Source organism: Armigeres subalbatus, unplaced genomic scaffold (genome assembly GCF_024139115.2).
Source record: "Armigeres subalbatus isolate Guangzhou_Male unplaced genomic scaffold, GZ_Asu_2 Contig52, whole genome shotgun sequence".
Classification (NCBI taxonomy): Eukaryota; Metazoa; Arthropoda; class Insecta; order Diptera; family Culicidae; genus Armigeres; species Armigeres subalbatus.
Genome location: NW_026943282.1, coordinates 1 through 24,052, shown reverse-complemented (window position 1 = coordinate 24,052; position 24,052 = coordinate 1). Strand labels below are relative to the sequence as shown.

At 38.7% G+C, this 24,052-nt stretch overlaps 1 protein-coding gene across 1 annotated transcript; it reads left to right on the top strand.

The window, feature by feature from the left end:
- Window positions 1–9,765: 9,765 nt before the first annotated feature.
- Window positions 9,766–23,833, top strand: LOC134204343 (uncharacterized; the record flags this gene model as incomplete). The annotated part of the gene is given in 2 exon segments (XM_062679170.1): window positions 9,766–10,245; window positions 23,699–23,833. Coding segments are annotated over 2 exon segments (286 nt in total), but the record flags the coding sequence as incomplete, so codon positions are not given.
- Between the last annotated feature and the right edge of the window lie 219 nt (window positions 23,834–24,052).

Below are 24,052 nucleotides of genomic sequence, written 5' to 3'. Positions count from 1 at the left end.
CCTACGAATGCTGTAGAATCAGTTGAGGGTAGAATCTCCATACTTGATCCTTTCTGTTTTGTTTCCTCATCGAGGAGGCGACATCTAACGAACTCTAACGATAGTTTGTCCTCCGGCATGGTTTCGATTGCCGTCACAATAGTGGCAAACTTTGACCCAAGTGTCAAAAGCAGGTGGCAGATTACATCTAGCTCATCAATCACGGCACCAGTATTACGATACTCTCTCACTAATCGATCGAAACGTAAAAAATGCTCCTGGAGTGATCCTGACTCAAACCGCAACGATAGAATTTGGCGTTTCAGGTGCATGCGGCTTGCGATGCTTTTACGCTCAAATACATGAACGAGTGCATCCCAAATCTGTTTCGGCGTTCCCTTCTCTTGAACGTACTCAAGCTGTGAGTCGCGAACTCGAGATACCAACAGCGATTTGCACCTCCTATGCTGCTTCAAACGTTTCTGCCGCTTCTCTGCCTTCACCTTCTTCACTGCCTCTGCATCCGTTGGTTCTTCTTTCAGGTCATTCAATGCGGCCGCTTCTGTCTTGATGCACTGTAAAAGATCATGCTCTTCGAGAAGAATCCGCATTCTGAAATTCCACGCCGTAAAATTCGTTCCATCGAACAGTGGTAGTAAAAACCGCTCATTCCTTTCGTCGTCCATCATTTCACTTTTTATAATCACTACGAACGCCACGCGAGGCTGCTGTAAGAACTGAAAGGGCCTATGGCATAAGCTAGGTTTACACACATAACATATTCAAGGCAAGTACCCATGCGTCAAGAGCATTTCCATCTCTGAAGCACCTGTGGATTCCAGCGAACCAGTATTACGCACTAAAAATGACGCCTTCTTTTTTGCTGCTGCGGATGCTCCCTATGATATCATTGTTCTCACTGAGACGTGTCTGGACGACCGCGCATCCTTTCAACGCAACTGTTTGGCAGCAAATACACTATTTTTCGCACTGATCGCAACCCAATAAACAGCACCAAGACACGGGGTGGAGAACTCTTTGCCGTCTCTTCGCGCCTGTAAAGCTGCTTAGTTATGGGTACGGATTAAAACATCCAACGGAAATGTTAGCATTGGAGTAATCTACCTGACACCTGATAGAAGAGCAACTGCAGCTGACATCAGCCACCACGTTGATTCAATTAATGCTATTGTGTCGAATTTGAGTATATCAGACATTGCAATTCAGTTCGGAGACTACAATCAATCTAGTTTAGTTTGGTCTGCTGAACCGAATGGTCTTCCACTAATCGATTATCAGCAATCAAACCTATCGGTTCCCATCTCGATTTTGGTAGACGGATTCAGCATGTGACGAATTTCGCGCTCACTCTTTTATGGGGCTGGCAGCATCATCTCAGAATCGAATGAAACTTGGTGGGCATAAATATATGATGATATGGAAATGCTAATATCATCTTCCAAACTTGGACGTACATGTTCATGATAGCATTAGAGGCGAAAGTATAGAATTGATAGTTCCGTTAGGATACGGCAGGCATGAAGAATGTTTTTATAGAAGTCGATTTGAAAGCGAGCGGAGGGCAATATTTGTGATGGCATATATCGCACGACCTTCCTTCTGCCAAGCTCCCGGGAGGGAAGAATATCAGTGTGGAAGCTGATATATCTCCACTGGCAAAAGGAAGGTGGTTTGACTTGCTCATATGCCATCGCGTGCGGAAGGATTTGCTATCGACGAGTACTGTCTCCAAATTTCTAATATGACATCAGCATTTAGTCGAATAGGATTTTTATTGCACAGTTCTGTTTTCTCATTGCGTCCGTCTCGTCGCAACCAACTTGGCTGCCTCGGAGAGAACAAAGCAGAGAAAGGCACTGCTAGATATGGTTTTTCTACGCCACTCTGCATACTTAGTTTTTCAAAAATTGTCAAGAGTAACATTTGATGAGGACCTATTTTTTTCCATTGTTTTTTTTAAATCAATCTAACTCTAAAATGACAAGACTTACAAAAAAGTGTTGTATGGCGGACTGTCGTGGAATTCCCAGAAGTTTTTTGGAAAAATTTCCAAAAAATAAAAAACCGATTTCTACACTGAAAAAAAAAATTGTTTTAGAAATTAAAATCGATATTACAAAAAAACCTCATCTCAAAAATCGATGAAATTTTTTCTGCAGATAGGTATTTCAATTATCTAACTTTTCTGGGAATAATGTTCCTGTGACATATTTAAGGAAAAAAGTTTTTCTAACAAAAACTTTTTTCATGTTCATATTGAGTGAAAATTCATCAGCGTGTTTTATGCCTATCCAGTTTTCCGCGAGCGGTAATGGCCGCCAGCTTGTCTGCGGGTTAGTCTCTGATTTGACGTCTGTGGAGGTCAACTGCACCCACTGCCTGAGCATTCCGACCAATGTGGCAAATAAGAAGGTGCTGATTATGTTAATTCAAGCCTTCTTTTATATCACATTGATCAAAATGTTAGGAACGGTGGGTGCAGTTGACCTCCACAGACGTCAAATCAGAGCCTAACCTACAGGCAAAGTGGCGGCCATTACCGCTCGCGGAAAACTGGATAGGCTGTATGCAGCGCCAATGACATATTTTGACGTATACAAATTTGTTTAGGAAGCAACTTAGCATATTCTAACATTAAGGTGAAGGTGGGTTGAGTACCAAAACAAAGCTTTAACAGTATTGGTACAATAAAAAATGTCATATACTGTAGTAGTATTGGTGTCGCATTAATAAAAAACAAAGAATATTAGTAGGGTGGTTCAAAAAGCGACCCAACTCCACCACGCTCACTCGATTCCGTCCCATGCTCCGAGTGTCCTCCAAAAGCCGAATTGAACAAAAACTGGTTGAGCACAAGCCGGTTCAAGTCTGTATGAAAACTAGTATGGGAAACTAAACCTTTCATTACACTGGCTACAGCGCCTTCTTTTCAAACTCTGGCGAAAATAGAACATACATAGCTGAAAGCAACATTCAAGAGACTTCACTGAACGAAAACCGCACCGCAGGAATGATCCATTGATTACGTATCGCAAAAAAATATCCCGCTCACCACCATATCACACTTTTTGTATGAAGTATCTCCCCCGGGTGATGAAGATATCACAGACAAATTCTGGCTATTACTTTGTTGAATTACTCGTTTTACTTATGCCTTCTAAAAGCCTAATTATCATGCTGAATACTTGCAACCTCGATTAAAATCGACTCTCAACTATTGAAACGACCATTCAATATTCATTGCCTTCGGAGTTCAAGATCTCTCCCCTCGCCAGCGCCCAATGACGGAGTGCCACAATCAGAATAATGTAGAATTCAACCTCGTCATATCAGCTGTCATAAAAACCTCAAATGAACTGTGCACGGTAAGCCACTATTCAAACCAGCACAAACCATCGAACGACACCCACAATATGAAACATAATCTACTGAGCGTGGCGGAGCAAAATCATTTTTGAGCCACCCTATATTTGCTGCTATCGGTGCCGGTGTTTACATTTGCTCCGCGATCAATTTTTCATAGTTTTTTTTTCGGGCAAAAATAGCAGTTTATATCGAGTTTTCGCTTCAAACAAGTGACTGATTTTAAAACGTGATGCATTCCATCAACATTTCGGGCTGCTCATGTGCGGAGACGTGAGTGAAAACTTGATTTTTTCAATGCCCTTTGAAAGGAAGTGAAGTGCAGTGAGAAACCCACCAAATCGCGAACGGCTATTAAATTGGCACGAAACTGCTGATTTATGATATTATTCGAGCCGAAATACATAGGACTCTGTGAAGAAACATGTTCATTATCACGGGAATTACATTAATATGCATGAACAGGTTAGTAATATGAGTATTAAACTTTTGTTCGATGCTGTTCGATGCATTCGAATGTTGGTGGGAGAGGAGTGAGGGAGGTGTGGGGTTGACACGCTCATGATACTGGTTTCACGCATGAATTTTCACTAATTGAGAAACATACCAACATATATTTTATAACGTGTGAAGCCATGCAGTTCCTGCAGTTCCAAATGTAAATAAATGAAACGTTCGATATAATGGAAATAAAGCAAGAACGGAAATGAGAAACAAGTTAAAATTAGGTTGAATGTTTCAGTGGAAAATCTGGGCTCTGGGCTTATTATGAGTGATCAGCACTCATGTTCTTTGTCAATTTCAAACTTAAAGTATAAATTCGAACATTATCTACTAATGAAACACAGTAACAACGTTTGTTGAATAATTGATTTATTAAGAACAAAAATACTTAACCAATCATGCATCTGGAAATAAGGTAGCATTTTGTTGAATTTTCCGTATTAGTCTCCTTGGATCTCAGCCAAATTCCCTACATGCAAGTTCCGAAATTCAAGTTAATCTGAAATAGTTGGACATAAATTTTTTAATTTTGGTAAACTTGAATTTATTTAAATTTACCTTTTTGAAACAAAATACCCAGAAAAACACTAAAAAGCTGCAGCCATTTGCAAAACAATGAAAATTTACATATTATTTTTCTCTCCAGGCGTTTGCTGTTTCTCCGATTCATCCATATTGAACAAATATTCTCTGTTGCGACATGTTTATTGCTACGCCAAACCAAGTTCAAAACACGTCATAATGAACAGTTTTCTCAAATGGTGTTGATTCACATTTATTCCACGCGACTTTAACGTGGATGGGTATTGAAAACGATGATTGATAAAACACGTTCGATTCAGATTTAAAAGAATATTGTGTGAACGTGTATAATGTTTTCAGTGTAGTGGTACTCTTCCAACTATGTACTTGATGTAGACCAACATTTGAAAAGGTGTAAGACGAGTTAATACAATCCCATTGAATTCCACCACTTAATTGTATCTTGACAGATACGTATTTCGACCTCAAATGTAAGGTCGTCTTCAGTGTCTCGTACTTGACTCGACTTGAAGGAAATGATCGCAGCTTACACTAGTTATACTATGCGTAGGTATACTAATTTATCTAGGTACTTATCTTACCACGGTGCTTATTTCTACTCGCTTGATGCGCTTAATGCTTAGGTATAAACTTGAAGAGCCAGGAGCTACCATTTCCTTGATCTTTATTCAACAACCGCGTTTGTACCTGTCGGTAGATTTCCAAGCTCTCAGCAACATCAAGTTTCCACGGAGAAGAGACATTTCTTAAAATTTTAATGTTTGATGTCGTAATTGAATGATTTTCCTGATATACATGTTCAGCTACCTTAGACCTAAACTCATAATTTAATCCCTTATCAGTTTCCCTCTTAGCCTTACTTACTTCTGCAATATGTTCTTTGATCCTTACATCTAACGATCTTTTTGTTTGACCTACATATACTTTATCACACTGTGAACAATTAATTTGATAACCCCGGCCTTATTTAACATTTCTACTCTATCCTTTGTGGAGCCCAACAGTGTCTTCAGTTGATTGCTTCTGCTGGAGAATACTAAATCGATGCCGAATTTCCTCAGTCGATGGCGTAGCTGGTGGGTGATGTGTTGATCATAGGGGACCGATACCCTCTTCAGCGGTTCATCGATCGGTGTCAGTGTTGTCAGTTCGTTTTCCGTAGGTTCCTCTGCTTCTTGTTGATGATTGCTTGTATTGTTCTTTCCTTGTATCCGTTGATCCTCGCTGTTTCCAAGATGTGTTGTAGCTCCTTCGTTTTTCCTTCTTCGCTCAGGGGAATCGTCTGCATCCTGTGGATCATGTGATGAAAAGCTGCCATTTTATGCTGATACGAATGATTTGATGTGTATGGGATGACTCTCATGGTGTTGGTGGGCTTCCTGTAGATTTCGAAGTCTAATGTTGCATTTGTTCCCTTGATAACCAGTAGATCCAAGAAAGGTAATTTTGAGGTCGAAATACGTATCTGTCAAGATACAATTAAGTGGTGGAATTCAATGGGATTGTATTAACTCGTCTTATGACAAGTGAAGACATTCCACTAAAAAGCTCAAAATAATTTTCTTATTTGAAAAGGGTTTATATTTTCTTTGACTTTGTGTATCGAAGTAACATAAAAACAATTGGGTTCACAAAAAAAAACAATAACTGTTTTGAAAAAAAGAGTATTTTAGGTCAAAGTGTAATACTTGTACTGTTGGATTTCTTTGAAAATTATTCATTCATTATCCAAAATGCTGCTCATCATTGGAATAATTTCCAGGCAACAGTACATCAATTTGAAGTTAACTTAAAAAAAAACGGTAAATTAGAAAACGCAAATGAAAGCTTTATTATAATATCAGAAGTAATGACCCATGACACAAAAGCTTTCATTTCAAAATTAATTGACTTTTTGAAGCAGTCGATCGATTTTACAAAATTTACTTATATGTCTGATGGAGCTGTAGTACATAATAAAAATGTAAAGAACTTTGCAAGTTTGTGTAATTTCAATTCTAAACATGGCTTAGAAGCAGAATGACACTTTTTTGCAACATCGCACAGAAAAGGCCCTTGCGATGCTATTGGTGGCACTCTTAAACGAATGGCAAAACGAGCAAGTCTTGCCAAAAATTATGGAAATACTATTAAGACTCTTCGGGAGTTGTACGAATGGGTAGTCATATAAACAGACAAAAATATCGCTAAATTACATTTCTGTTATATATCGAATGAGCAACACTCAACAATGGCTGAAGAGTTTGATAAACTTTTCAAAAAAGCAAAAACTTTAACTGGCACACAAAAGTTTCATTTTTTTATACCAATCACTCATAATAAAATCCTGGCTAAAAATATTCCAACTCAGATGAAGACCCAAAAGTTTTCAAATTGATTAACAAATGATTGAGTATTCAAGTAGAAATATGAATTAAATGTAGTAACAAATAAAATTGAAGAAAAAATAAAAAAATGCGGAAAGCTATTATTATAAAAAATGCGAAAAAGCTATATCAATTTTAATCATTACATTCCTTGATTTAGTTTCTCCGTGAACGAAACGCTCTTTTATGTTTCAAATTTTAGAGTTAAGACAAGTTTACAATACTCCATCAAACTTCACAATTTTGTAGATGACAAATGTGTGTAACATTGATATAAGAAATCTAGGAAAATATACGCTCTTTTCAAGTGTTGGTCCATATTGTTAGATTATGCTAAATTGCTTCCTAAACAAATTTGTATACGTCCAAAATGTGTCGTTGGTTAATAATAGCCTGCTGAACCTATATTTGGCGCTGTAGGCATAAAACACGCTAATACATTTTCTCTCAATATGAGCATGAAAAAAGTTTTTGTTAGAAAAACATTTTTTTCCTTAAATATGTCACAGGAATATTATTCCCAGAAAAGTTAGATAATTGAAATACCTATCTGCAGAAAAATTTCATCGATTTTTGAGATGAGGTTTTTTGTAATATCGATTTCAATTTCTAATATTATTTTTTGCAGTGAGGAAATCGTTTTTTTATTTTTTGGAATTTTTTCCAAAAAGCTTCTGGGAATTTCACGACAGTTCGCCATTAAACACTTTTTTGTATGTCTTGTCATTTTAAAGTTACATCGATTTGAAAAAAAACAATGAATAAAAATTAGGCCCTCATTAAATGTTACTCTTGACAATTTTTGAAAAACTAAGTATGTAGAGTGGCTTACAAATACTATATCTTTATGCCTACCAAGTTTTATTTGATTCTGAGATGGTGCTGCCAACCGCTGGTCGAGTTGGCGCGAAATTCGTCGTGTGGCCTAGCTCAAATTGACGAATCTTGGATTTTGTTTTAGTTAATGACAGCGTTGCGGAAGGAAGCATGGTTCGTAATGCTGTGGACCCACTGATTGATTTAGACTTGCATCATCCAGCTCTCGAAAGCGTCCCAATACTACTACCATGCGAATTCGAAGATGTCGTTGACATCCAAAGTTGGGACTTCCGTCGCGCAGATTACACGTTACTTTGCGAGGCAATATCCAGTATTGAATGGCGCCCTCTTGCGTTAGCTGCCGATGTGGATGATGCGGTAGATTATTTCAACGACAAGGTGAATCAAGCCATTGCCAGATGTGTCCCTCTTCGTCGACCTACTCCGAAGCCTGCACTCGCTAGATTGGTGGAATTGGTGCATTGTTCACACTTACCTTGTTTTCAAATGGTCCGCTGGATGTAGAAGGCTGTCAATGTTAGTCAGCTTTCCACCGATTCGTTTAACTTTTGGTTAAAATTTGACAGTTCGATGGTTATTTCTCCGTGGTTAAAAATAATCCTGCTCCGGAACATGGTTGGATTTGACAGTTCGATGTTAAACTTTGTTCTAGAGAAAATTGGCGCCAAATCCATTTGCTCTAAATGACTTTGATAGTCAATACTCAAGTGGGCCGGCTTTGGAGTAAAATTTTAACCACGATGGGATAATAACCATCGAACGTCAAATTTCAACTAAAAGTTAAACAAATCTGTGGAATGGTTCACAGTCTTAGATGGACTCTGCAATCATACACTGATACAAAAAATCAACCTAATATGCACGACTCTACACTGGATACTGGGTTCGCCGTATAGAGTTGGTGGAGCTCATGATTCATTCTTCGGCGCTACACACCGTTCTCTTGCACACCATCAAATATGATCCCAAGCACGCGTCTCTTGAAAATTCCGAGTGCAGGCAAGTCCTCCTCAAGCATGAATTAGCTAATTTTGTATCATTCAGCCGGGTGTGTTTCTATTGATCGTAACTCTTCGAATTTTTATCTTTTGTGAGTGTTTGACAACACGCATTTTAGCACCTATATTCTGCTATAATAGCAGTGCATTGTATGCAGTCTTGTGCCTTCTATAATTAAACGTGCGTAACCCAGATGGTGCCTCGACTTTCTGTGTTAAATTTTGATTAAATATATTTTTTTGTCACATTACGGATGTAGGAGATTGATTTGGGTTGAAAGAATCAACCACCCTCTGACCATTGAAAAAAGACACAAAACCCTTTTCCCTTTATTTATTGTTTTACAATAGGCGAAAGAATATTTGACTTCTTTGTACATTTTTATTACACGGAAAACCGAACAAATTTACATATACTTACTATTTTTTGCGAGCTGGTTATTTTTATTTTAAACTCTTTTAGTGGAATGTCTTTACTAGTCATGAGACGAGTTTAGTACTATTCCAATCAATTCCACCCTGTTGTATTCTTTACAGATACGTATTTAGACCTCAACGGTGAGGCCCGTCTTCAGTGTCTCGTACTTGACTCGACTCGACTCGTCACCTGACAGGCATTAGAACTTATCAGGTTCCCCCACAGAACACGTCATCTATTCTACGATGTGCACAATTGAAGATCATACCGAAAAAGTAAACAGCAACCATGCGGTAGCGGCAGTCCCCAACGTGATCCCGCATTAGTAAAACAAACAAACCATTGAAAGATATTTCCCGGGGCTTCGACCAATTGAGGGAGCTCTATCGCCACTGACATCGGAAACTGAGAAGCTGTTCCGTCTGGCAGTCTGTACACTGATAGTTGTACTGATAAGCGCCTACCATAGTTTGCCTCATACATACTGCCCACGACATGTTGCAATTTGCAGCATCCATCCATCCACTCGTATAGATAATGATTCGATCTTCGCGGAACGGTCGGTTGGTTGTTCACACAACTGTATTGGTCCCAATTTTGGTGCATCACGTAGGCACGGACGAATGATTGATTCGGCTTTTCCCGAACGCGATCGGCTCATCAAGTTCGGCACTCGAGCTCAGCGCATAAAAGGCGGCCGCGATCGCGACTGGTCTTCCAGTTAATTCTGAAACACCAAAAGTCGCGATCGTAGTCCTCGTCTACGGAGAAGAAGACCGAAGCCGCAAGAGGTTTAGTGAGCAATTCGTGGGAGATAAGGAAGTTCATACTGAGTGTACTGGTGTGTGATAAGAAAGCATTCTTGTTTTGACTGACTTTTGAACTGTAATAGACTTTCCTGATCTTGGGGGATCATTAGTGGAATTGATCGGGTGAACTGAACGTGATAACTAATTGTGATTTGATTTACGTTGTGATTGACATCTTGCCAATTTGAAGCACCTTCAAGTTTAATATCTGTTCGCGCTGAGTGGATCGGAGCATCGGTGCTCAAAGAATTGGATGGTGAAGACGAACCGGTATCGAACGAGCGGTATCAGCAGGGACGTGCCACAGGAAGGACATATACTGGTCGGGGTTCAGCAGCAAAAGTGGCTGATTAATCTACAAGATTCGACCAAACTAGCAGACTTACTTTTTGATCAGTGTGGAGGTAATTTATAATATGTATACTAGCTACCTATTACATATAGTAATACGCATGGTTGGAGTAAAATGAACGCGAACTATGAGGGCGAGATAATGGCGACGTAGTAATCTTCTCTTCATCTTTGTTGGTATTAAATCCTTCACTGGAACATTGTCATCTCGCAGCGCAGAATTTGTTAAGCATTTCTCCACTGATTAACTGCTCAGTTACTTTTCTTTTGCATTTGTATAAAATGAGGCTTAAACGATGATACTGCCTATGCCTGGGGAAGTCGAGAAAATGTCTAATCCAGAAAAAATCATAGACTGCAACAAACCCAGCCACTTTTAGCCTGGTTTTGCCTAGTAGCTGCCCATCTTACTACTAGGCTAAGGAAGGCCCCTGATAATCTGAATGGAGCTATGTAAATAATCAATTGAATTAACCGGTTCAGAATGGCGATAGCGATTAGAATAAACTTCGAGGTGCTTTCTGAAGCATGGACAGCTGATTTTGGGAGAATTTGACATTGAGAATAAATTGCCCATGCTGTCTGGCATATGTTAGAGATAATAACGACGTGCAACAAAATAATATAAAAAAATCTCTGATTAATCCACCTAGTGGTGTTTTTTTGTGCATATAAAAACAGTGTTTTGACTATAACTTTTGAGCCCATATGGCGATCTGGCCAATTTTTAAAAGAAAACAATGGGATTGGATTTCCCGTCGATTGCAACATGTTGCGAGTAAATCAGATATGAATAAGTGCTTTAAAAATGAGTGACATTTGTTTGCGCACGGACAGACATCATCTGTGTATGAGAAGCCAATTCAACTTTTGAAACACGAAATCGTCCTTTCAGTACATTTTTTAAAACTTGGCCTAACGACATTTTGTACACGTCCATTATATAACAGAAATTCTCGCCTCTCGTAAGACGTATTGAGTACTATAAGAGTATAAAAAATCTCGATAAAAACGAGCGGCAGCTTGCCGTGTTTGCGAATAACTTCACCATTCTACGATGAAAAATAAAAATGTAAAGAATAAAAGAAGGAATTTCTTAGGTTACAAAAATTTCGGGGTATTGCTGAAGCTTGAAAATAGTTGTTTTATGTGTTTATTATGAAGCCTAAACATTGTTTTTTTTTAAACTAGTGTTTATTTGAAGGCACAAGCGCCAGACGGCCTAGCGGAGCCGATAGTCAATTGAAATTGTAAAACAATTTAATATTTTGCTTCTTATGTTTAAATGTTAATGTTAGGGAACCGAAAAACTCGCGGATGTGATAAGGCACGGGGGTTAGGGAACAACAGTGCATAGGGTACGTTATAGTAATAGTACAGTACAGGGCAAAATTATCTCTCTCATAAAATCACTCTTATAATCTTTTGAAGGACATTTATTACCATTACAAGCGAAATCCTTTCATTTTCACTTAAATTTAACGATTTGCGAATGTTTTACTTCACCCGCAAGATTGCCGTTTTCTATATTAGGGCAAAACAAACAACCATGCGTTCACCACTATTTTACATAGAATTGAGTAAATTTTCACCACCATTCGGGCGTTTTGAACCGTTTTTAAAACTTATTTTAAATGTGTTAGAAAGTCATAAAAACCTTGTTGTTTTGAATAGGAGATCATTGTGAAATGTAGCTAGCTTTGTAAATTTTGCATCTACCGGAGAAATGGCTCGATATTCCTGTTTATATAGGTGAAAAAAGCTTAAGGGGTGTATTTTGGACTGTTCTCTTCTATAAATATCTTGTCCTTAGGTAGCGTCAATTTATTTATTATCAGACTAAGGCCGGAGTGGCCTGTGCTGCACATAAAAGTCTTCTCCATTCAGCTCGGTCCATGGCTGCACTTCGCCAACCACGCAGTCTGCGGAGGGTCCGCAAATCGTCCTCCACCTGATCGATCCACCTTGCCCGCTATGCACCTCGCCTTCTTGTTCCCGTCGGATCGTTGTCGAGAACCAATTTCACCGGATTACTGCCCGTCATTCTGGCTACGTGCCCGGCCCACCGCAGTCTTCCGATTTTCGCGGTATGAACGATGGATGGTTCTCCCAACAGCTGATGCAACTCGTGGTTAATTCACCTTCTCCACGTACCGTCCGCCATCTGCACCCCAATTATAGATGGTACGCAACACTTTCCTTTCAAAAACTCCCAGTGCGCGTTGGTCTTCCACGAGCATCGTCCAGGTCTCGTGTCCGTAGAGAACTACCGGTCTTATAAGCGTTTTGTAGATAGTCAGTTTGGTACGGCGGCGAACTCTATTCGATCGGAGCGTCTTACGGAGTCCAAAGTACGTACGATTTCCAGCCACTATGCGCCTCCGAATTTCTCTGCTGGTATCGTTATCGGCGGTCACCAGTGAGCCCAAGTACACGAATTCTTCAACCACCTCGATTTCGTCACCACCGATAGAAACTCGTGGTGGGTGGCTTACATTGACCTCTCTTGAGCCTCTTCCTATCATGTACATTGTCTTCGACGTGTTGACGACTAGTCCAATCCGTTTAGCATCGCTTTTCAGTCTGATGTAGGCTTCCTCCATTCTCTTAATGTTACGTGCCATGATATCAATGTCGTCGGCGAAACCAAATAACTGGACGGACTTCGTGAAAATCGTACCACTCACGTACCACTCAGGTAGCGTTAATGCTTTCTTCTTATGGTGATTTCCATAGTGCAGACGAAGTACAAACGGTAATGAAACAAGCAAAGCGTTTATATCGAGCTGAGTGAGTGAGAACAAGGTGGACATGTTCCTACGAAAGGGAGAAGAGGGGATGAAACAATAACGATGATGTACTTCCGAAAATTGTGAACTAGGGCCTATGTAGTCTAAATCAAGCATTCCCAACACATCTCTGATGTCCTCATTATATGGTTGTCCATGGACCCGGAGGGGTGCATAGGAGTCGGACCTGTCAACATCGTGTTTGATACTGCTCCAGACAACGCGATTGATGTCCTGAAACCCTGCCCCACAACTCCATCGATTCTTGTTCGTGAGCCCTATTCGATAGGCACGCGCATTTAGCGAGTAGTGATTGAACATTAGTTTTGAAACTTTGCGGCATTTTTTCAGTATTTGCAAAATATGGCAAATTTTGTAAGGGACCTTGAAGAGTCACTGTAAGTTATTTACTCATGATTTTTTTAGCTCATATTGTCCATAACGGCTGTTTCATACACTCAATTGAAGAAACTGGCTTACTTTGTAGTATAAAGTATAAAAGAGAAGGGGGATTTTATAATCGTGACAAATCATGAACAAATTACTGATGGTTGGGCCAAGAAAACCTAACTCGTAAACACTGTTGTTCTTCGTTGGGTTGATTAAACACAACTTTGAAGTAGTCGGAATAGCAATTGGAAGCAAAAGGACCACGTTGTGTAGTGAACCGATGAATGTTTTGTTAACACGTGCTGTTTGTATGGCATATGAATTTTGCAAATATCCGAGAGCCTTGAGAAATGATAGTCAAAAGCGGTCATGAAGATTGTTTTTCGAACTACATGGAGTTTTTCTGAATGAATCATTAGAGTAAAAGGGCCCTAACGGACACATCACTTATCAGTGTGAATCCAACGATACCTACCCATTAAAAAAAGTTCCTTCCTGTGATATTGTGGAGACGCAGAGATAATCGGGGAAGGGTCGTTAGGCCAAAACCCATTCGGCCAAAAGTCATTTGGCCGAATACCACTAGGCCGAACAAACCATTAGGCTGAAACCTATCTGGCCGAACACACCATTAGGCCGAAACCTATCTGGCCGAAAGTCATTTGGCCGAATGGGTCATCCGGTCATATAGGATATTTGGCCTAATATGTCATTGGACCGAATAGTTCTCCGAAAGTTCCTTTAGGAATTCCTCCGGAAGTTTCTTTAGGAATTCCTCCGGAAGTTCCTCAAGGCATTCCTCCGGAAGCTTCTTTAGGAATTCCTCCGGAAGTTCCTTTAGGAGTTCCTCCGGAAGTTCCTTTAGGAGTTCCTCCGGAAGTTCCTTTAGGAGTTCCTCCGGAAGTTCCTTTAGGACTTCCTCTTGAAGTTCCTTTAGGAGTTCCTCCGGAAGTTCCTTTAGGAGTTCCTCCGGAAGTTCCTCTAGGAGTTCCTCCGGCAGTTCCCTTAGGAGTTCCTCCGGAAGTTTCTTTTGAGTTCCTCTTGAATTTTTCCGTGAAAATAAATTTGAAAAACGAAAATTTCAAGCTCGCTAAAAAGTAAATTCAAGCTCGCAAGACCAAAGGCCTCTTATGGATGATCGGAATGAAAATTGAGAGCCTTTCCAGATGTTCTACTCAACCAGACAAGTTCACGCCCATATTGGAATCTGTTGCCTATTGTTTATGGCATCGCCCGTCGGAACTAACAATAACGTTGAGCGGACAGATTGCATGACTGCATTATCGCTAAGGTTTTGTCATCTACCTTCCTAATGCATACCGATAAGGACCAAGTAGTAAGTTCACACCGGTCCACTGGTAGAGAAAGCAACGAGTAGTAAGTACACTTGGAAGCCAAGTAGGTAACCTTTCAACATGTTTACTATTTGCATTCATGTATCCATGCAGTGTGGATCGATCTTCGTTTCTAGTTCTTAGAAAAACAAGATCTGTTCAATTATTTTTATTATTATTATTATTATTATTTATTTTTATTATTATTTTATTCAGCATCCCAGTCGCAACTACTCATAATTATATTAGTGTACACACATTACACAGTGAAAATCTACAACATGAACAATAGTATAATAGAAGAAGCCGGATCAGTTCTTTTTGTGTGGTATTGGGCGTATTTCTTATGTAGCGTAATAAGTAATAACGGGACCACCGCAACCATAAGAATAAGGGAGACAAGCTTTTGAGTGAATCAATAACTATTTTGCATTGATTAGTTTGAGAAGAATTTAAAGATACCAAATTATATTTGATTTCATTGCGGCAAAAACATTATTTGTATTGTAAATTTTCCCCACTAAATCACCTATTAGATCACTGCGGAGTTATTGTACATACCTGGACTTCTGAATACTTTGAAAATCTTACATATCCTGGGAATATCACTTGACCCTCTTCATTAGCTGGTTGTATGCAAACTATCCGGTCCTTCCCTTTGTAGATCAGGTTCGCGTTCTATTACCTTGAATTTTGATCAGAGAACTTGTCAGCGAGATGTGCTAGATTTCATTTTTCTCTTGCTTCTTCAGTCAAGCAGGTACCCGGGAACCATCACACAGGTCATCCAACAATCTGGTCACTGACTGGTATTAATTGCCAACGATCCATCTTGCTTATATAAATCCGTTTAATTATCTTCTTCCTTCAAAACTTATCCATGATGGCGAACGGCATCTAAAGTTTATTTTCTCGAAATTATGATACCTTAATCGAAAAGTATTTGGTAAGCGTAGTAGCGGATACCTTCCGGCTTAACTGGTACCATATATTTTTCCCGATAAAGTTCCCCGTTTCCAGAAATCCCACGTTAGATGTGTTTCGCCATACACATTTCTGGCGGTTAACTAATGCTGGCCATTTGCGCATAGGTATACGATAGCGCCTCTTCGCTGGCAGCGGCGGGTAGAAAACCAGCCACTGTCAATAACTCATTCTCACAGGAATTTGTTCTGAATTCTCCCAGGAATTCACTCTGAACTCCCATAGGAATTCATTTAGAATTCCCCCAAGCGTGTGTTATTCAAAGAATTCTGGATGAGCACTAGGATTAACTCTAAGATAAGCTTCTGAAGAGACACAAAGATGATTTTTTCAACAAATTTTAAAAAATTCCTGAAAGAACTCCAGAAGGAATTCCTGGAAGAGCTCCTAAAAAAACTCCGAGAGTATTGCTTGAATAACTCCAGGAGCAATTTCTTGAGGAACCTCTGAAGTGTTTTCTGAAGGTGCTTCATGAAGAATTTTCGTAGAAACTCCAAGAAAGATTCCTAGATTAACTCCACTAAATCACCTATTAGATCCCTGGGAGTTTATTTTGTTGAATATTTTTGTTGAATAACCAGCCCATCACAGTCCAAAATATAGGGAACTGTTCCGATCTCCATCTCACTGTATATATATATATCCATCTCATCACTAAACAAAGAAATACGGCACCAAATTCGTCGCTTCTTTTTGTCAACATGCGTGCACAATGCTGAAAAATCACAAAATAATAAACAAACCAAATTCCTCTAGTTGTTTTTTACTTATCACGTTTATAAATCCTCTGATTACAGCCTATTACAACGATAAAAAAAAAATAATGTCTTTGAAAAAAAGTTTGTTGTACAAGAAAGGCAAAAAAGTCAGAATACATATGCATATTAATCAAAACAATTATGTTATTATTTATGATACTGCCATCCGTCTTTTTATTTCATCTTTACAGTAATCAAGAAGTCTATTTTTCGCTTTTTGAACAAGAATGAAGTATATCCCCCGATCCAAACCAGCACATCTCTTGAAAAGCTATTGGTTTTCTATTTCTGAAGACATAAATCTAAAACTGGCTGGCGTTGAAGAAAGGTCCTTTCTCGTCCAGGACATGGAATTGAAACTTGGTGAGAGAATGGCATTATATATATTTACCAAATTATATTGAAACTATATGATCATATACCATGATATCATGGCACGTAACTTTGAGAGGATGGAGGAAGCCTACATCAGACTGAAAAGCGAAGCTAAACGGATTGGACTAGTCATCAACACGTCGAAGACAAAGTACATGATAGGAAGAGGCTCAAGAGAGGTCAATGTGAGCCACCCACCACGAGTTTCTATCGGTGGTGACGAAATCGAGGTGGTTGAAGAATTCGTGTACTTGGGCTCACTGGTGACCGCCGATAACGATACCAGCAGAGAAATTCGGAGACGCATAGTGGCTGGAAATCGTACGTACTTTGGACTCCGCAAGACGCTCCGATCGAATAGAGTTCGCCGCCGTACCAAACTGACTATCTACAAAACGCTTATAAGACCGGTAGTTCTCTACGGACACGAGACCTGGACGATGCTCGTGGAGGACCAACGCGCACTGGGAGTTTTCGAAAGGAAAGTGTTGCGTACCATCTATGGTGGGGTGCAGATGGCGGACGGTACGTGGAGGAGGCGAATGAACCACGAGTTGCATCAGCTGTTGGGAGAACCATCCATCGTTCACACCGCAAAAATCGGAAGACTGCGGTGGGCCGGGCACGTAGCCAGAATGTCGGACAGTAATCCGGTGAAAATGGTTCTCGACAACGATCCGACGGGAACAAGAAGGCGAGGTGCACAGCGGGCAAGGTGGATCGATCAGGTGGAGGACGACTTGCGGACCCTCCGCAGACTGCGTGGTTGGCGAAGTGCAGCCTTGAACCGAGCTGAATGGAGAAGTCTTTTTGTGCAGCACAGGCCACTCCGGCCTTAGTCTGATGATAAATAAATGATTATATACCATAAAAAAACATCAGGGCACCCGATTGAAGCGATTTGGATAGGAAGAGTGGAATCGCCAACTTCCTATTGTTAACATCTCGTGGATAAAGGGCGGGCTCTTCTCCCCATCTATTGGGTCAATCTGGGAAACGAGGGCTAGATTATAATATTGTATGTACGAACTTTCTTCTGGAAGGAGATTCTCTATTCATCCCGTGGATTCGCATAAGTGTCTCTGCTTATGGAACCACCCCACCCATTTTTGGCCCTTCATACAGGAGTCTGATGAAATACAAACAGTAGTATAATCATGATCAAATCGTTTGTCAGATATGACCAGTGCTATCGGCAGGTGCCTTGCTACAATAGATGGTAGTATCATCATCAATATGTCATTGGACCGAATATGTCATTGGACCGAATAGGTTATTTGGCCGAATATGACATTTGGCCGAATATGACATTTAGCCGAATATGACATTCGGCCGAAAATGACATTTGGCTGCATATGACATTTGGCCGAATATGACATTTGGCCGAATAGGACATTTCACCGAATATGACATATCGCCGAATAGGTCGTTGAACCGAACATGTCATTTGGCTGGGCAGAGCATTTGGCAAAATACGTCATTTGAGACAAATGAGGTGTAAAAAGTGGGACGTCTTACTTCTCACTACTTATTTCCTACTTCTCACTGTGAAAGGGAAAAGTGCGAAGTGAGAAGTGAGACGTCTCACTACTTACTTCGCGCTTCTCACTTTTCATACTGAGAAGTGAGACGTCTCACTTCTCACTTCTCATTTCTCACTTGTCACATCTCACAGTGAGAAGTGAGAAAGAAGTAGTGAGAATTGAGACGTCTATCCTTTCATACCTCATTTCTCACTTTTCGAATTACCTATTCGGCCAAATGACATGTTCGGTTAAATGACCTATTCAGCCAAATGATTTGTTTGGCAAAATAACCTATTCGGCCCAATGGTCTGTTCGGTCAAATGTCCTATTCGGCCAAACGGCCCTTCCCTGAGAATCACGGCTTATGAATAGCAAAAATCACCTACTAATGTACTTTACGTTTTCCTAACAGACTAACGTGATCGGCGCCGTTATTGATCATTGTATTTATTGAATTACTTAAACTTGCACAGTGAGAATGATTGGCTAATCCCAGTCTTGCAATTTCACTGATTTTGGGTAATCACGGAGCAGCAACCATAGCTATATACAGTCAGTCAAAGCAAAGCTAAACTGGATTATTAGAGCTAAAGAGACTTTCAAAATTTGATCAACTGAAAGGTGAGAGGAAATAATCTGATCCACAATTTTCAAATAACTTTTTGAATATGAGATTTTATAGGCTTTTCCTTGGCCTTTTGTCACTTGTAATCGAAATATCGGCCAAAATTTAGACCAAATGATTTGACATGTTGATTTTAGAGATGAAACAAATATTTTTTGTTTGCTCTAGATTAATCAAAATGTCCTCGGGCTTTGTTATTGATTGGCCCTGTAAATTATGAAATTGTTCTTTTACAAAAACCGTAATTCTTGATTTCGGCGCCTTCCTGATTGCTGACGTCTTTTTGGGGGCCAACCCGGCCAACCACACGCTACGGTGCTGTGTAAGAGTTATTAAATAAAGTATTGTTGGACCATCCTGTCGTGACCCGGGCGAGTTTTCCAGACTCGACCGTTCGTCGCTACAATTCTCAGCAAACTAAATGTTTATTCCGAAACATTCACATAGGGGATTGAATAAAGTTTTCTTGCATTCTAAAATAAATCACTATACGTGCGTTAGAAATACTTCACAGAAGTAAATATATATTCTAATTGAAAATAAAGTAATTTCAAAACCACGTTTTAGTAAAGAGAATCAATACTCTTAAGGTTTGTAATGAACAAAGAATGACTAAACAGCTACACCTCTTATATCCTTGATCCTTGAAGGAATATTCTTGTTATCAATTCATTCTTCGACATGCTTGAACTATTGAATAAAAGCAAACGACTCGTAAAGCGAGAAAAATCGAATCGCGATTCGCTCCAAATACATTTCAAAATCGACCATAAACAAACACACAATCACTCCAAATTTAATTTCATTCCTAGCCTCATCCAATCCAAACTCAAGTCTAATCCAATCCAAATACGACCATTCCTAATTCTCAATGACTATCAAATCCAATTCAATCATATCAAATTCTATACAAATCCTAAATACTAATCCATTCTAAATACAATTCAAATCGTATTCGAATTCAATATAAATTCATTTAAAATCCAATCCAAATCCAATCCAAATCCAATCCAAATCCAATCCAAATCCAATCCAAACTTCATCTGAATCTAATCCAAATCCAATCAAAATTCAATTCATATCCAGTCCAATCCTAAATCTCATCCAATCCCAAATGTCAATCAAAATCTGATTCGAATTCAAATCCAAATCAAATACAATATAAATCACCCTCAAATATAAACCCAAGCAACACATATCGACTGAAAATGGTTCCAGTAATTTAAATGCAACTTAATCTGGTAACATAGAAGTTGCAGCAATCATTGTGGAACATTTGTGCTGCTAGGAATTTGAATTCATTCCAAATCCGATCTAAATCCAGATCAAGACTCAAATTTATCCCAAATTCAACTGAAATCCAATTCCAAATCCTATCCAAATACAATCCAAATCTAACCAGGTTTTACAATCTAAATCAAATCCAATTTAAATCCAATATAAATCCAACAAAAATTCGGTTCAAGTCTAAGCCGAATGCAATACAAATTAAATCAAAATCCATCCAAATCCAAATACAATCCAAATCCAATCCAAGTATAATATAAAAATAATCCAAATCTAATTATAATCCAATCCGAATACAACAAATCCATTTCAAACCCATCCAAATCTATTCTGAATCAAATCCAAATAAATTCCAAACACAATTCAAATCCAATCCGAATCTGAACAAAATTCGATCGAAATCAAATCTGAATCAAAACCATATCAAATTCAAATACAATCCAAATTCAAAATGTAAAACCATGTTTTAGTAACAGAATCAATTTTGTTTTATTCCTGATAGCTTGTAATCTTATTCTTATACACTACACTCCCTTCCTACTCAAATCCTTACGTAATTATGGTATGGCTCCATAAAGATTTGAAGAAAACTGTGCTGATCACGGGAGAGTAATACGACAAGGTTTCTCTCTTATTGGAACTTTTTTTAATCTCTCTGGATAGAGTATGAGCGTGATTGCAATGCAAGAAGTGACTGAAATTGCGTGGGAAGATTGATAATGACTCTTCATCATAAATTTCTTCCAGATTTGATCCTTGATAACAATTCTTGAAAAAAATCGAAGGAATTCCCGTTGAAAATTTTAATCACGTCGAAATATTGAATTTCAAAGAAAATTCCGAAGATATTTCCACATAAAGAATTTATAGTAGCAATGAAAAAGAATTGCAAGTGGAAATTCAAAACAATTACCATTTAAAAATTTTGGAAAGCTTCCTCTTGGAAAATCAGGAGAGTTTTCCTATTCAATGGAAATGGAAATTCAGATAAGATTTGTTTTGAAATTTAAAATTATTTTCTGTGGAAAATCTGAGGAATTTCTTGAGGAAACTCAGTAGAATGTGATGTGGAATAGTATTTCAAATGAAATTTCAATAAAATTTCCAAAGATTGTTTTTCCTTTTTTCCTTTCAAAAGATTTTTTTGTAGTTAAGAAGAAAATCTTGAAAAACTCAGAAGTCCCTTACTTTTAGGAGTGATCTCGAATCCGTAGATTTAGATTTTTACAATGCTGAACCCTTGGGAAAACAATGTTTGTCCCAACTCCGAAGCTGAATCGCCGATTGAGCAAATTGTTCAATAGCAAAAAAATAAACAACATTCGCTGACGAACTGAACTTATTGCCAAAAAATCGGATAATGCTTACTAACAAGAAGTGAGTCTTACACGGACGTCACTCTTCATTCGTTAAGCTGAATCGATTGTTATGAAGGTCTCAAGGTCGATATTTGAGTGATCCGAATACTATTTGAGGTGAAAAGTGAGGAATGAGGCATTTCTCACTTCACAATATACAATAGAAGTGGGATACCAGAAGTAACAATTAAGAAATGATAAGTAAAAAGTGAGTGTGAGAAAAGAAAAATCGAAATGACAAGTAAGAAGTGATAAATGAGAAGTGAGAACCTGAAAATTAGAAATAAGTGGTGAGAAGTAAGAAGTGTAGTGTATAATGATTTTATAAATACTACACCCAACCAGTGGATGGCAGATTTTAATACAGTTCTGCATAAGAACCTTCCAAAAACTGTATAATAATTGGGCATATACAATTTTTGAAAGATTTTAATACAATCGTTGTATTTAAATTATACAGATTTGTATTATTTTAATACAATTTCTGTATAAAAACTTACAGATTTGTATATGCCACGTTTTTATACAATAATTGTAAGATTTGTTTTTTGGGTGTACTTATTCAATAAAATGGGAAGTGAGAAGTTGAAAAATTCAGAAATGGCTTTGTGAAATGATGAATTAGGAATAAGGCGTGAGTAGTCTGAAACAAAAGTGATAAATTAATCGTTATTCCCTTCATCTTCTTTCTCCATTCTTCTTGCTTTGTTTTTTCTTTTCCTCTTTATTTTTCATTCTTCTCTCTAACTCGGCTTTCTAACGTGGGTTTGTTCTTTTTCCTTCTTCCTTGTTCGTTACTTCTTCTTCCTTTTTACTTTTTCTTTTTCCTTCTCCCTTCTACTTTTTTCCTTCTTCTTTTTGATTTTTCCTTCTTCTTTACGCTTTCTTTCTTCTCTCTTCTTCCTTTCCATCCTTCCTTCTGTCTCACTTCTCACCATTTATTTTTCACTACTCACGTCTCGCTTACAAATTATCATGCCTAATTTTCCCTTTCGTACTTATGCATCACTTCTTATACTTCTCGCTTCTTACCTATCACATCCCACTTCTCATATTGACTTCTCTCTCCACATTTTTTCACTTCTCCCTTCTAATTTTTTCACTTCTCACTACTCACTTCTGTCATTACTCACTACGTACTCCGAACATCTCATTTCTCACATCTCACTACTCGTTTCTCACTCTCCATTTCTCAGTATCCATTTCTCAGTATCTTACTTCTCACTTAAAAACATAGGTGAGGAAACAAATTTCATATATTCGACAAAATGATGTTTAGTCAAATGGTTTTGCTAAATGACCTTAACCCTTTCGTACAATTAGTGTACTGCCTATGATCCATCTTTGGTGGGTTTCCTACTTATATGGGACAAATATGCGATTATGGGCAGTGTACGAGAGACAAACATATATTAACAACATGTCAGTTGTTTCAGAAATAATTTCTGTGTCATTTGTAAAATCAATAAATCGTATGAGCTTCGGCTGTTTCAATGAGAAGCTTCACTTGTCATAAGACGAGTTTGTACAATCCCATTGAATTCCACCACTTAATTGTATCTCGACAGATACGTATTTCGACCTCAACAGTAAGGCCGTCTTCAGTGTCTCGTACTTGACTCGACTTGTCGAGTCAAGTCGACAAGTCGAGTCAAGTACGAGACACTGAAGACGGCCTTACTGTTGAGGTCGAAATACGTATCTGTCGAGATACAATTAAGTGGTGGAATTCAATGGGATTGTACAAACTCGTCTTATGACAAGTGAAAACATTCCACTAAAAGCTCGAAATAATTTTTTTAACAATTAGAAGCTTGTTGCTTTACTGACACTTCTTCGTGAAAGCTTGGTGTAGATTTAGAATTTCCAAGTGTTTAATGGCTGTCAAATGTATGAAACTCTTTGTTGAATATTTGTTAGATTTTTGAGAAATTTTGTGAAATTGTTTTGTCTTCCATAAAGAATTTCCAAATCTTTATAAGCCTAGTTTCTTTTAAGACACGTCAAATAACGTCATGATAATCCATATAGGTGATCTATTTAATAAGTAACCATCTTGCTTATGCCTCTTCATTTCCAGACTGTAACAAAATGGCTTGCCTTCCACAATCAGCATTCGCAGTGCACAAACTGCGTAAGCCGCAAAACGAGAAGGATCTTGCTGTGGCACGCCTCAGCACCGATAAGCAGGACGCGCCGCGCTACACAAACGGCAGTAAGTAGATCAAGCCACTCATGGGTCTTATCATTAGAAATAACAAAAACCGAATCCACCAGAAAACTGCTCCTGCTTGGAAACAAATGAAGATTCTTCGCGAGAATGATGCTGAATTTCGGACGTCTTAATCTTCGGCAAACATGTTTACGTAACGCTCCTTAACTCAGCGATTGAGATGCGAGAATCCACTTAGTATAAAGACCGCTTCGATGTACG